The sequence below is a fragment of the Danio aesculapii genome, chromosome 8 (genome assembly GCF_903798145.1).
Source record: "Danio aesculapii chromosome 8, fDanAes4.1, whole genome shotgun sequence".
In the NCBI taxonomy this organism is placed as follows: domain Eukaryota; kingdom Metazoa; phylum Chordata; class Actinopteri; order Cypriniformes; family Danionidae; genus Danio; species Danio aesculapii.
In genome coordinates this window covers 42,637,188-42,652,616 of record NC_079442.1, presented here as the reverse complement: position 1 = coordinate 42,652,616, position 15,429 = coordinate 42,637,188, and the positions used below count along the sequence as shown (strand labels likewise).

General features: G+C 35.9%; 1 protein-coding gene across 1 annotated transcript in view; it reads left to right on the top strand.

Moving 5' to 3' along the window:
* brpf3b (bromodomain and PHD finger containing, 3b) overlaps positions 1 to 14,974 on the top strand; it is a 42,451-nt gene extending 27,477 nt beyond the window's left edge. The window contains exons 8-13 of the mRNA XM_056464023.1: positions 1,282 to 1,842; positions 8,707 to 8,785; positions 8,873 to 8,967; positions 9,044 to 9,132; positions 13,140 to 13,294; positions 13,441 to 14,974. Coding sequence (XP_056319998.1) covers positions 1,282 to 1,842; positions 8,707 to 8,785; positions 8,873 to 8,967; positions 9,044 to 9,132; positions 13,140 to 13,294; positions 13,441 to 13,624 — 1,163 coding nt within the window. The 3' untranslated portion in view covers positions 13,625 to 14,974. The remainder of the gene's footprint in view (positions 1 to 1,281; positions 1,843 to 8,706; positions 8,786 to 8,872; positions 8,968 to 9,043; positions 9,133 to 13,139; positions 13,295 to 13,440) is intronic.
* Positions 14,975 to 15,429: the final 455 nt, after the last annotated feature.

Below are 15,429 nucleotides of genomic sequence, written 5' to 3'. Positions count from 1 at the left end.
GGAAACATCCATACACACTCATTCACACTCATACACAACAGACAATTTAACCTTCCCAATTCACCTGTACCGCATGTCTTTAGACTGTGTTGAAAACTGAAGCACCTGGAGGAAACCCACGCGAACGCAGGGAGAACATGCAAACTCCACACAAAAATGCCAACTGACCCAGCCGAGGCTCGAACCAGCGACCTTCTTGCTGTGAGACAACAGCACTACCTACTGCGCCACTGCGTCGCCCCACCTTCCTTTTTTTTTCACAAAAAATAAATGACATCTGCAGTTGTTTTATTTTGATTGACTTTATTTATAATAATAATAATATTTCTTGTGTCTTAAATGAATAGTTCACTCAGAAAACTCAAAAATGGAAGTATTAAAAAAAGAATTAAGTATATTGGTAAATAATGATCATAATTACAATTGTAATAATGCTACAGTCCAACTAGCAAGATTACAGTGCTATATGTATTTTTTAATTGGTTCGAATCGAAACATTCTACTATCTAGCTTTTTTTTATCTAGCGTTATTTGCAGTGCAAATATATTTTATGTAAAAAAAATTTCCTTGGTGGTTGCAAATGAGTGAATTTCTTCTTTTGAACACAAAAGAAGAGGTGCATCCCAAATCACATACTTATGCACTACTTTACGCCATTTTGTAGTATAAATAGTGTAAGTATTGCGTTCACTCTGAAAACTCACTTTAGTTACCCTGATGATGCTCTTATTCAAGCGTTAAAATGAAGTGCGGCAAATTGGACACTTCACAGACTCAACGGCTTCTGCTTTGCTCACGTTGCGGAAGGGGCGGAGCTTTCAGGCACTGATGTTGGATTACTTTTTTTTATTTTGGATTGTGAAAGCAAAATTTTCCAAAATGTATACTCATGGCAGGTATTATTTGGTACTTTGGTCATTTATTTTGCTAATTTGGCAACCATCAAATGTCATCAGGGAAGCAGTTTGAATTTCCGCTTAGCAAGAAAAACATAAGTGTTCCAGTTGGGACGACACTACGATATTTTGAAGAAAGCTAAAAACCTGATTGACTTTCATAGCTGGAAAAACAGATGCTATGGATTTCTATGGCTATTCGTGTTCAACATTTTTCCAAATATCTTCTTTTGTTCAACAAAAGAAAAACTCATACAGGTTTGGAACAAGTTAAGGGTGAATAAATGATGTCAACCATTCCCTTATGTTTCCCTTTCAAATTTATACCCATTAAAAAGTTTTCTGACTTCTCCTAACATCTAACTATCCCTCTTTTTCACCCAGATGATTGTAAATCAACCCCTCCACCCATGCTGGAGCCCACAGGCCTGGCTTTGTCCCCTCCACCAGGAGACACTCCACAGGAACCACCAACCCTCCGACCAATGACATCCGACCCCAGAATCTCCTCGTGCCCACCAAAACGCCTCAAACTCAACAGCGAGAGCCAAGAGCCCGACTCAGACCCCACACCTATGAACAGCTGCACCAAACCAGAGGACGTGCCACCTGAAATTAAACTATTCAATGGTCTTTCCTCCACCGAATCACCGTCCCGGCCCAATACTGGAGGTGTCGGGAGAAGAACGTCCGTCCTCTTTAAAAAAGCGAAAAATGGAGCCAAACTCCAGCGTGAAAGAGACAATCAGATGCAGAATGGAAACCGGGAGGACGGAGACGCTGCACGCACACAAAACTGCACCGCCACTGTCAAGACTGAAACTACAGCCCAGCCAAAACCCTCCACACCTCCGCCCATTTCAGCCCCAGCCAAACAGCAGACGAGGAGCCACAGCTGCAGTCCGGAGCGCGAGAGGACGCCTCCTCGACTCACTCTAGAGCCTGGTAATAAACACTGCAGCTTTATTACATGCTGCTTCACAATGTCACCCAAACAAAGGGGAAAAATAATTACGTTTAGTTTTACATTCATTAATTTAAAAAAAAATTGTCTATTTTAAAGGCCTTGGAAATTGAAACAAACAATTTTGGATGTTAGTTTTAGGATTTTTACGAGCTAGTTTTCTCCAAAACAGTGACAAAATTTGTGTTTAGTAGATATAAAACCCAATATAAACATGCAGTTTATCACTTCCACCTAAATGGATCAACTGTTTCATTCACGTCAGCTCATAGTTTCTCAGTTTCTCATCAAATCTTGACCAATCACATGCTCTCTAGTATCTGACATGCCCCACCCCCTTTAAAACGCTTCTCATTTGCTTTCCATTTGATGCGCTTGACCTTAAATACTCTCATAGATATTTCCATTAGATGTCGCCTACCCTGTTGTTGTCTATTGGAAGGAATGCGTCAGTAGAGCCGCCATTTTAGTACAGGGTAGCACTTCTTTGAAATGAATGCGGGACCAAGGTGCAGTGAAGGTGGTCAGTATGCAAATATTTTTAAATAATGAATGTATTATCCTCCCTCCCTGTTAAATCTGATCTAATTTGTGTCCTGAAACGCACCCCCCTTTTCTGCTTTCACTTCTCATTCTAACAGAGGGAGCGATTCGTTTGTGAATGAATCTCTCTTATGAACAACTCGTTCTCTTAGCCGACAATAATACACGTTTCTGGCACCGCAGCGTTTTGCTGTCATATTTCATTTACATCGTTTGCTTATTTTACGAGTGCTTATTGTGCGAGTTGGTGGTACTTTGCCTTCTGGTCAGTGCAGTAAGTGACTGTATTATCATCAATACTTGTTAAGCACAAAAGTTTATAACATACAAAAACGTACAAAACAAAATCTTACCTATGAAATGTTCTGCCTCTGTGCTTTGTTTTCTTTGTTTGCTCGTTACTACATCCGTACACAGTGCTAAATTCCAGCATCTTCAGACTGGCTTTAATCTTGACTAGTGTGGTTGAATGACATTTGACCTAGAAGCAGTGTACAAATGTGGCGGCGCTATTGACACATGCTCAGGGTCTATATGCGATATCTACTGTATATATATCTATGAACCACTCTCACTGGCACAGCTGTGATTAAAAACAAAACAAAAACAAAAATAGTTTTTTTTTTTAAAAGGGGAGAAGCTACTCTGTCCCACCCTCTCTTTGTGTTTCGGTTGAGATTACGTCAAACATGAATAAAAATTGCACACTTCAAAACCCTTCACTGAACCTTTAATGTGCATGTGTATTATTTAAGTTTGAACGTTATTATTTTGTAAATTGTATATATTTTTTTTACTTATTATGATCATATAATTTATTACTACTACTATTAATAATATTAAATGTATTAAAAACATAAATAAATATATTGTATAAGTGTTTTGGAAAATATTGATCATAATAGTAATAATATTGTTATTGTCTAATTCTCAAGATTAGTGTTAACACTAACATTTTGTTAAATTTCAAACCTTTAACTTAGTTTTTAATTTTAATTGTCATCTGCAGTGGCGATTTATGTGCATGTGTATAATTTTGACCTTATTTTTATTTTATATAAATTATATTTATATTATTATTGTTGTTGTTGTTAATATTATTATGGTGGCTTGAAAAGCCAGCATACTGTTATCTATCTTAAACTTATTATTATGGTGGCTTGAAAAGCCAGCATATTGTTATCTATCTTAAACTTATTATTATTCTTCTTCTTCTTCTTCTTCTTCTTCTTCTTCTTCTTCTTCTTCTGAGACTAATTTCTAAGTGTATCTCCTCCTAGGCCTTTCAAGCTACATACTTCAAACTTTCGTCAAACCTTCGAACTGGTCTGACTCGAGTTGCTATATCTTTTCTAACTGATCCGACCTTGGGTTTTCCGAAAAACGACCCAGAAAAATCCCAAAAGTCCCATTGACTTAACATTGGGTCAAACTTTGTGAGCTCATAACTCTGCATCAGACTGTTCTACAGACTTCTAACTGGACTCATTTAACTCAGTCTAGCCAGCAGCCAATAACTGATGACTTTTTAACTTACTAGCCACTCCCTAGCAACCACTTACAGCACCCTAGCAACTGTCCCATAGACTTCCATTGTAAAAGACTCCCATTTACTTAACATTGGATCAACCTTTGTGAGCTCATAACTCTGCATCAGACTGTCCTACAGACTAGAGTCTGGCCTCATTCAACTCAGTCTAGCCAGCAGCCAATCACTGATTACCTTTAAACTTACTAGCCACTCCCTAGCAACCAATTTCAGCACCCTAGCAACTGTCCCAGAGACTGTGACTAGCTATTCTAACACATGCTAACAGTTTTAACATCCTACTGACATGCTAATCTTGCTAGAAAGGTGCTAGCAACACGATAGTGACATGCTAGTCATGCTAGTAACATGCTAATTCATGCTAGAATCATGCTAACAACATGCTAATTCATGCTAGAAACAAGCTGATTCATGCTAGAATCATGCTAGTAACATGCTAATTAATGCTAGAATCATGCTAGTTACATGCTAATTCATGCTAGAAACATGCTAATTCATGCTAGAATCATGCTAACAACATGCTAATTCATGCTAGAAACATGCTAGTAACATGCTAATCCATGCTAGAAACATGCTAGTAACATGCTAGAATCATGATAGTAACATGCTAATTCATGCTAGAATCATGCTAATAACATGCTAATTCATGCTAGAATCATGCTAGTAACATGCTAATTCATGCTAGAATCATGCTAGTAACATGCTAATTCATGCTAGAAACATGCTAGTAACATGCTAATTCATGCTAGAATCATGCTAGTAACATGCTATTTCATGCTAGAAACATGCTAGTAACATGCTAATCCATGCTAGAATCATGCTAGTAACATGCTAATTCATGCTAGAATCATGCTAGTAAAATGTTAATTCATGCTAGAATCATGCTAGTAACATGCTAATTCATGCTAGAAACATGCTAGTAACATGCTAATTCATGCTAGAATCATGCTAGTAACATGCTAATTCATGCTAGAAACATGCTAGTAACATGCTAATTCATGCTAGAATCATGCTAATAACATGCTAATTCATGCTAGAAACATGCCAATTCATGCTAGAATCATGCTAATAACATGCTAATTCATGCTAGAAACATGCTAGTAACATGCTAATTCATGCTAGAATCATGCTAGTAACATGCTAATTCATGCTAGAATCATGCTAATAACATGCTAATTCATGCTAGAAACATGCTAATTCATGCTAGAATCATGCTAATAACATGCTAATTCATGCTAGAAACATGCTAGTAACATGCTAACTCATGCTAGAAACATGCTAGTAACATGCTAATTCATGCTAGAATCATGCTAGTTACATGCTAATCCATGCTAGAATCATGCTAGTTACATGCTAATCCATGCTAGAATCATGCTAGTAACATGCTAATTCATGCTAGAATCATGCTAATAACATGCTAATTCATGCTAGAATCATGCTAGTAACATGCTAATTCATGCTAGAATCATGCTAGTTACATGCTAATTCATGCTAGAAACATGCTAGTAACATGCAAATTCATGCTAGAATCATGCTAGTAACATGCTAATTCATGCTAGAATCATGCTAATAACATGCTAATTCATGCTAGAAACATGTTAATTTATGCTAGAATCATGCTAATAACATGCTAAATCATGCTAGAAACATGCTAGTAACATGCTAATTCATGCTAGAAACATGCTAGTAACATGCTAATTCATGCTAGAATCATGCTAGTAACATGCTAATTCATGCTAGAAACATGCTAGTAACATGCTAACTCATGCTAGAAACATGCTAGTAACATGCTAATTCATGCTAGAATCATGCTAATTCATGCTAGAAACATGCTAGTAACATGCTAATTCATGCTAGAATCATGCTAGTTACATGCTAATTTATGTTAGAATCATGCTAGTTACTTGCTAATTCATGCTAAAAAAATGCTAATTCAGACTCGGCTTTTCAAGCCACCATAAAGTTTGTCCTCAAACTTTAATATCTAGTTCTTCTTCTTCTTCTTCTTCTTCTTCTTCTTCTTCTGAGACTAATTTCTAAGTGTATCTCCTCCTAGGCCTTTCAAGCTACATACTTCAAACTTTCGTCAAACCTTCGAACTGGTCTGACTCTGGTTGCTATATCTTTTCTAACTGATCCGACCTTGGGTTTTCCGAAAAACGACCCAGAAAAATCCCAAAAGTCCCATTGACTTAACATTGGGTCAAACTTTGTGAGCTCATAACTCTGCATCAGACTGTCCTACAGACTTCTAACTGGACTCATTTAACTCAGTCTAGCCAGCAGCCAATAACTGATGACTTTTTAACTTACTAGCCACTCCCTAGCAACCACTTACAGCACCCTAGCAACTGTCCCATAGACTTCCATTGTAAAAGACTCCCATTTACTTAACATTGGATCAACCTTTGTGAGCTCATAACTCTGCATCAGACTGTCCTACAGACTAGAGTCTGGCCTCATTCAACTCAGTCTAGCCAGCAGCCAATCACTGATTACCTTTAAACTTACTAGCCACTCCCTAGCAACCAATTTTTAGCACCCTAGCAACTGTCCCAGAGACTGTGACTAGCTATTCTAACACACGCTAACAGTTTTAACATCCTACTGACATGCTAATCTTGCTAGAAAGGTGCTAGCAACACGATAGTGACATGCTAGTCATGCTAATTCATGCTAGAATCATGCTAACAATATGCTAATTCATGCTAGAAACAAGCTGATTCATGCTAGAATCATGCTAGTAACATGCTAGTTACATGCTAGTTAATGGTAGAATCATGCTAGTTACATGCTAATTCATGCTAGAAACATGCTAATTCATGCTAGAATCATGCTAACAACATGCTAATTCATGCTAGTAACATGCTAATTCATGATAGAAACATGCTAGTAACATGCTAGAATCATGCTAGTAACATGCTAATGCATGCTAGAAACATGCTAGTAACATGCTAATTCATGCTAGAATCATGCTAGTAACATGCTAATTCATGCTAGAATCATGCTTGTAACATGCTAATCCATGCTAGAATCATGCTAGTAACATGCTAATTCATGCTAGTAACATGCTAATTCATGCTAGAATCATGCTAATAACTTGCTAATTCATGCTAGAATCATGCTAGTAACACGCTAATTCATGCTAGAATCATGCTAATAACATGCTAATTCATGCTAGAATCATGCTAGTAACGTGCTAATTCATGCTAGAATCATGCTAGTAACATGCTAATTCATGCTAGAATCATGCTAATAACATGCTAATTCATGCTAGAATCATGCTAGTAATACGCTAATTCATGCTAGAATCATGCTAATAACATGCTAATTCATGCTAGTAACATGCTAATTCATGCTAGAGTCATGGTAGTAACATGCTTATTCATGCTAGAAACATGCTAGTAACATGCTAATTCATGCTAGAATCATGCTAGTAACATGCTAATTCATGCTAGAATCATGCTAATAACATGCTAATTCATGCTAGAAACATGCTAATTCATGCTAGAATCATGCTAATAACATGCTAATTCATGCTAGAGACATGCTAGTAACATGCTAATTAATGCTAGAAACATGCTAGAAACATGCTAATTCATGCTAGAATCATGCTAGTAACATGCTAATTCATGCTAGAAACATGCTAGTAACATGCTAATTCATGCTAGAATCATGCTAGTAACATGCTAATTCATGCTAGAAACATGCTAGTAACATGCTAATTCATGGTAGAATCATGCTAGTTACATGCTTATCCATGCCAGAATCATGCTAGTAACATGCTAATTCATGCTAGAATCATGCTAATAACATGCTAATTCATGCTAGTAACATGCTAATTCATGCTAGAATCATGCTAGTAACATGCTAATTCATGCTAGAATCATGCTAGTAACATGCTAATTCATGCTAGAAACATGCTAGTAACATGCTAATTCATGCTAGAAACATGCTAGTAACATGCTAATTCATGCTAGAATCATGCTAGTAACATGCTAATTCATGCTAGAAACATGCTAGTAACATGCTAACTCATGCTAGAAACATGCTAGTAACATGCTAATTCATGCTAGAATCATGCTAATTCATGCTAGAAACATGCTAGTAACATGCTAATTCATGCTAGAATCATGCTAGTTACATGCTAATTTATGTTAGAATCATGCTAGTTACTTGCTAATTCATGCTAGTAACATGCTAATTCAGACTCGGCTTTTCAAGCCACCATAAAGTTTGTCCTCAAACTTTAATATCTAGTTGTTGTTGTTTTTTAACATTTTTATTATTATTACAAAATTGAAAGTATTAAAACAAGAATAATGTAGATGGTAAATAATAAACCTAATCGTAATTATAAAAATGCTACAGAAGTCCAACTTCCAAGATTACTGTGCTAATATTAGTATTATAATTTGTTAAATTTGAAACATTTAACCATCTTGCATTTATTTATCAAGGCAAGTTGATTTATATAGCACAAGAAAATAAAAAAATTAAAAATTATTTAAAAAAACTGATTAAAATGTGTTAAAACAGCTTATAAAAGAATGAAAAAGAAAGGAAAGACAATATTTTCTTTGTAATTTGCAGTGTGAATATATTTTATTTGAATTTTCTTTGGTGTATATATATATTTTTTTTTCCCAAAGCATGGACATTCCTGTTTTATTCAATTTAATTTTGTCGTTTTCATGAACTGAACATTTTCTTAAACACCATTTTCTTTCTCTTTTTATTTTTGGTCTTTTAGCACTTACTAATGGATTCAGAAAGCACAAAGATGGCGGCTCTGACTCGGAATGCAGCTCGTCTCCGACTCTGAGAGAACTGTAAGAGGACAAAACAAATCAAAACATCTCTGCATCATGTAGTACATTTTGTGCGCAGATAACAAATATGATTTCTGTTGCTTTCAGTATCTCAACCCCTAAAAAGAGCAGAGGAAAACCTGCTTTGTCCAAAGTACCATTTTTAGAGACTGTTAATGGAGACTCTGACTACACTGGGACTGGTAAGAAATTATTCCCATTGAGATGTCAGTATATATGTGTGTATATACTGATATTTACAGTATTTGTTCTTTGCAGATGTGCTGTCAAATGGAGATACGCCTGAACCTGAACCTCTGGATTTGGTGTGGGCCAAAAGCAGAGGATATCCGTCCTACCCTGCTCTGGTGAGAGAGGGCGCTCTACGCTTGTATTACTATCAAACTACACTGCAGTGCATTATTGGGAGCCATGCAAATGTTAGTATGTTAAAATATGAGCATTAAGAGAGCAGTAATCAGACTCTTATTTAAAATTCAGTTCTTTTTAGTTCGTCTTCACGCTAATAGGATGAGTGTGACATCAGACAATTATCTTGTTTGCTCAATTAGCATTATTTGTCTCATTATGAATTCTATGAAAACATATTCCTCATCTCAGTGTCTTTTGTTAACTGAACACATTTGACCAAATTTGTATTTTAACAATTTCATATTTCATATTTTAACTAACTTTTTAACAAAAACTTTCCTCCTTTCCCACTGCTGTTGCAATTCTAGTCAAGAATAATTGATCATCTGGTTATTTCTATGATCATGGATCATAAAGATGTCTGTACAGGTGTACCTGTTTCAGACAAAATTTCTTAAAAGTGTTCAACTCAAATCAAACGAGGCGCCACATGAAGTGTTTGCTCAAGTCTAAAAAAAAAAATCACGCGCTCCGCCGTCCGAAATCATGTCACGCGCACCTAAAGCGAACCTCCGCAAACACAGCAATGACGTCACATTCGCCGCGCACACTCGAGCGAACGCGTCGAGTATAAACCAGGCTTCATGGCCTGAATCTCTATGCGTTGCATTCACTGCCTGTTCAGTGCAAAGGGTCACTAAATGTAAAATCTTGCACTTAAACTGAAACTGAGGCTCACGACTGAACGGTATTGCACAGGTGGTCTTGGCGGGAATCCTGCTCTGCCCCACTCACATAGAAGTGAGATTTTTCTTCCTTTCTTTTGTCTGTTATTTTTGTGTATTAAATTGCCATGCTTATAAAAAACAATAGTGCAAATTCTTACTGCAATGCTTCATTTTTGTTTGATGCAAACCTTAAATTTATTTTTCATAATGTAACAGTAGGACTTTTTATAGCAGATAATTCGCATTCAAGCACATTCAAGGCACCATGATAATGAGCAATGTAATTCATTGTTAGTATTATTGTCATATTCGTCATTTATATTTTATAATTATTAGACATTCATTTTGGAATTATTGCACAAATATCAATAAGTCATCACATCATTAGTTGTTTCTGTTTTTTTCTGATTGATTTTGTTTTCAAATACAATAAATCTGTTAATATACAATTTGCAGTGGTGCTCATTCATTTTTGGTGGGGGCTCCTAGATTTGTTATGGTGTTTTGAAATCAATGAATGCATACTAACCGGGAAACCGGGATTACTCCTCAGACTATAATCGAACAACCAAATTCTATAATTGTTGCATCCCTAATTCCAATAAATAATGAAATAATAAATTAATATAAATAAGTAAAACTAATTCATTTTGTTTTTTTATGTTGATTGTTGTTGATTTCTCATGTTTTTTATTTAATTTAAATAGAATAAAGTTACATTTCTGTGAGTATTTTTTTGTTTAATTACGTCCTGAGCTTCTACAGACAAAATTTTGTTGTTTTCTTGAATTGTTTTTTGTAATTGATTGTGTTAGTTATTGTTTTTAGTTTTTTTTATTTAACAAATTGTGATTTGGCATTTTTAAATAATTCATCAAATTTGACTTAATCTTTCTTAATCACCTCCCTTTTTTTACATATAATATGTAAAATTTTATCTGCAATTGTTTTATTTTGTTTTACTATTGTTGCATTTGTATTGTTTGCATTTTGTTTAAATATTTTTCATCTTCCATATGAAGGATTTCATTCATTATTAGCATTTCATCTCAAGAACTCCTTGTTTTTAATATTGTTTTATTTTTATTGCTTTATCTCATATATATTTTTATATTTTAATTTCAATAAAATTATTTAAAGGGCACCTATGATGAAAATCAACTTTTGTAAGCTGTCTCTTTTTTAAAAATTTCCTTTTAAAACAGGACCCAAATCCCAGTACGTAGCGTAGGAGTGTGGTTTTCCCCGCCCACCGATATATTGAACTGGGATTAAAATATTTGTTTCGACGCTCTATGATTTTTGCAAGTTTAAAACATTTTTAAAACAGCATGTTTGTAATAAAGACAGTAAAATTGCTTTGTAATTCTTAAACGCTATAATCACCACGGCTGCATGGTGTCAGTAAATGCTAATATGTGTGCGTATTTGTGTGTGTACTGCAAACGGCATTTGTGCTTGACTCATCGTTTCAGAACGGCTTGAATAAACTCCACCACAAATACATCAAATAAACGTATGGACAGTTTTGACTAATGAGTTGTATTTCAGCTTCATCCGTGTCTCTCTGTCACCGACTGCTGTTTATCTGACGTAACGCAGGAGAAACAGACACGCATGTGGAAATAGTGGGCGGGGAGAAGCAGCTCATTTGCATTTAAAGCCACAGGCTACAAAAACAGCTCCACCAAGGCTATTCAACTACTTTGTCATGGGGGCCAGTTCATAAAAAAGCATCCAATATGAAGGGCCAGAGAGATATGACTTGCAATATAAGTGATGACACAACAGCAATATAAGAGCCCATATGCTGTGTTTTTGCTCCTTAAGACACCCACGTTGGTTTTTTCTACATTAAAATGTTAATATGTTGTGTTTTCAAACTACATATCATCAGTGCATTGTACAATGTGGCTTTTTTTACAAACACATTCAAATGTTGTATTTCAAAGCACAACAAAAGCAGTGCATTGCTCAAGTAGGCTTCTTTTACATTCGAACACGTTCATATGTTATGTTTTGAACTGCATAACAATTAGAGATGCAACTATTATAGATTTTGGTTGTACGATTATAGTCTGAAGAGTAACATGGTTTCACAGTTATCACGATTATTATGCATTTATTAAATTCAAAACACTACTAGTTTAGAAAATCACAATAAAACTTCTTATATTTTAAAGTGTTATTTATTGCTGCTTCATAACCAAATACAGCACATTATATTAATTTAAAAAACACAATAGTCCATTTGGACTTAAATAAATGAAATTTTTTTTTTATTTAAACATGAATGATAATTTTACAATGAAAATAAACGAGAGAACAATTAATAAATAAATAAAAAGAATAAATAAATTAGTTTTGTCTTATGTGAATTTAAGCTTTATATTAGCTAAGAATTTAAATAAACTGTTGTGTGCGGAAAAGACGCAATATGTGAACGGCCCGCTGCTATAGTTAATCCAGTGTGCGTGCATATTAGCCTTGATATAAGCTCGGAACTTTAAATTAGCACACAATTGGCAACTTTGTTTAGTTGCAGCAGTTTCGTACCGTGCAACAGAAATGCGGCGTTGAGAAGCCTTTATGATTAATTAACCGTAATGAATTTAAGCACGGTTAATAGTGAAATCGGCTAATCATTGCATCCCTATAAACGATATCAGTGCATTGTACAAAAGGCCTTTTCTACAGACACATCCAAATGTTTTCGGCTGCCCGCGCCACTCGCTTAATGTCACTTGACTCACTCTCTGCGCAGCCTTCAACTGCAGCTCGTGCTGTATTGAACAGACGCATGTCACTTCATAACTATAGCAATCGTTTTTTTGACTGAACTTATTTATTTTTGGTGTCTTGGTCACACTATTTGGAGGGCTGGAACAAATTGCCTCGGGGCCGGGTTCGGGATTCTGGAGGCTATAATAAATTATCTGATGGGTATTTTGAGCTGACACATTCTGGAGACATCAAAGGTTTATCTTACATCTTGTAAAAGGGGTAAAATAGGTGCCTTTTAAATTTATCTTTTTTATTTGAGTAGTAGTTTCACTCTCAAACCCCAGTTGCATCCCTGATTTACTCCAAGTAAAAAAGCCTTTTTAAATGATTGGTTAAAGCACACTTTTTAGCTCTTCTGTGACATTTTTGTTTTGTTCTCAACTATTTTGACAGATGTATCTAAAAAAATAAAATGAGTTCTCATTTGCATTTAGCAAAGCACTGACATTTAAAGCTAAAGCGAAAGGTTAAAATGGCTCTTCATTCTGTAGATCATCGATCCAGACATGCCTCAAGATGGTCTTTTGCATAACGGCGTCCCGATCCCTGTTCCTCCACTCGACGTACTTCGCCTCGGGGAACAGAGACAAGAAGAAGCCGGAGAAAGACTCTTCCTGGTTCTCTTCTTCGACAACAAACGCACCTGGTGAGCTCAGCGTTTGGAGATTTTCTTGTTTTCCTACAGATTAGCCACCAGACTTTGCATTACCAAATATCCAGAGTCTGCTGGCTTTAGGGATTTTGAAAGGAACTGTGAGTGAATTCTCATTTCTTCTTTTGCTGTATCCACAGGCAGTGGCTCTCGAAAGATAAAGTGATTCCTCTCGGCGTTGACGACACCACTGATAAACTGCGTATAATGGAGGGCAAGAAGACCAGTATCAGAAAGTCTGTGCAGGTGGCCTACGATCGTGCTATGAAGCACTTGAGTCGAGTTCGAGGAGATCATGGTTTCGTCGGCTCCAACTACATGTAGAGCAGAAACGTCCACCACATCTGACCGTTTAAAGCAGTGATGGCCAACCCTGTTCCTGGAGATCTACCTTCCTGCATATTTCAGTTGCAACACATATCAAACACACCTGCCTGTAATTATCAAGTGCTGTTCAGGTACTAATTAATTGGTGCAGGTGTGTTTGATCAGGGTTGGAGCTGAACTCAGCAGGAAGGTAGATCTCCAGGAACAGGGTTGAGCACTCCTGGTTTAAAGGAACAATCCAGTTTTTAAAATAAAAGTAGACCGATTTTACCAATTCCCTAGAGTTAAACAGGTGAGTTTTTAATTTTTTAATCCATTCAGCCGATTTCTGTGTCTGGCGGGAGCACTTTTAGCTTAGCTTAGCATAGCATAGATAGCATCTCACTCAAAAATGACCTGAAAGAATGCTTGAACTATTCCCAACTAGGTAACTTCTAATGTTGGGTTATATTGACAGATGTTGGCTGAATTTTCAGGTGCTGTGTAATATCATTGTGTCGCTTCAGACATGGTATGGCAGTAAAGTTTCTTGATTATTACACTGGAATGAGAGTATAGATCCTAGGCCTCAAACTTGATTCCTGGAGGGCCGCAGCTCTGCACAGTTTTGCTCCAACCCTATCAAACACAGCTGATTCAAGCAATTGAGGTGCTCAAAAGAGTCATGAACACTTCATTAGTTGGATCAGCTGTGTTTGATCAGAGTCTGAGCTAAACTGCAGAGTATGAGTTTGAGTATGGTATAGTTCCTAGCCATATCGACCTAGAAAATCCATGTTCCATTGTTCTTAGTACATACTTTATCTACAGAGGTGTCCAATTTTAAATAATAAAATGACCTGAACTCTTTGGTCATTTTTGAACATGATGCTAATGGTCTAATCATATTCAATGATCTATGCTAAGCTAAGCTAAAAGTGATTAATTAAAAATTATACTATTCAACTGTTTAACTCTAGGGGAGTTGCGAAATGAGCCTATTGTCAAGAAGTGTAGTGTTCCTTTAAATCACAGGTCTCAAACTCAATTCCTGGAGGGCCACAGCTCTGCAGTTTTTCTCCAACCCTAATCAAACACAGCTGATCCAGCTAATCAAGGTGTTTAAGACTACTCGAGACTATTAAGCAGGTGTTAGTTGAAGCTGGTTGGAGCTAAACTATGCAAAGCTGCGGCCCTCCAGGAATTGAGTTTGAGACCATTGCTTTAAATGGAACCCGATCACTGAGAATAGTTTTAATTAACCTTTTGCTGCAAATCAGATTCAGTCTAGTTTTTCTTTTACCAGATTTTGGAGGTCGTAGAAGAGTGCTATGGTTTGTTTTTATGAGGCGTCACTTTATGTCATTTAAATCATTTTTAGCATTTTGGGTACATTCAGAGCAATTAATAATTTAAAATGATTGATTGATTGATTGATTGATTGATTGATTGAGTATAAGCGTTTGGATGAATCACTGCCATTTTCTTAAGATAGCTTTTTACTTTTAAAAGTTTTACAAACCACTTATTGTATATTGTAAAGACCACCAGTGTAAATAAGTATGTTTGTTTTTTTATCATATAGTATCTAATTTAATTTTTCTTTTCTCTTGTGAAATAAATTGCCTGGGGGACTGATGAAATGAAGGTTATGTATGTGTGTGTATGTATGTATATATATATATATATATATATATATATATATATATATATATATATATATATATATATATATATATATATATATATACACGCACGCACACACACATACATACATGTGTAAAAAGGTTTTTCAGATGAACTGACTTCCTACATAGTGTATC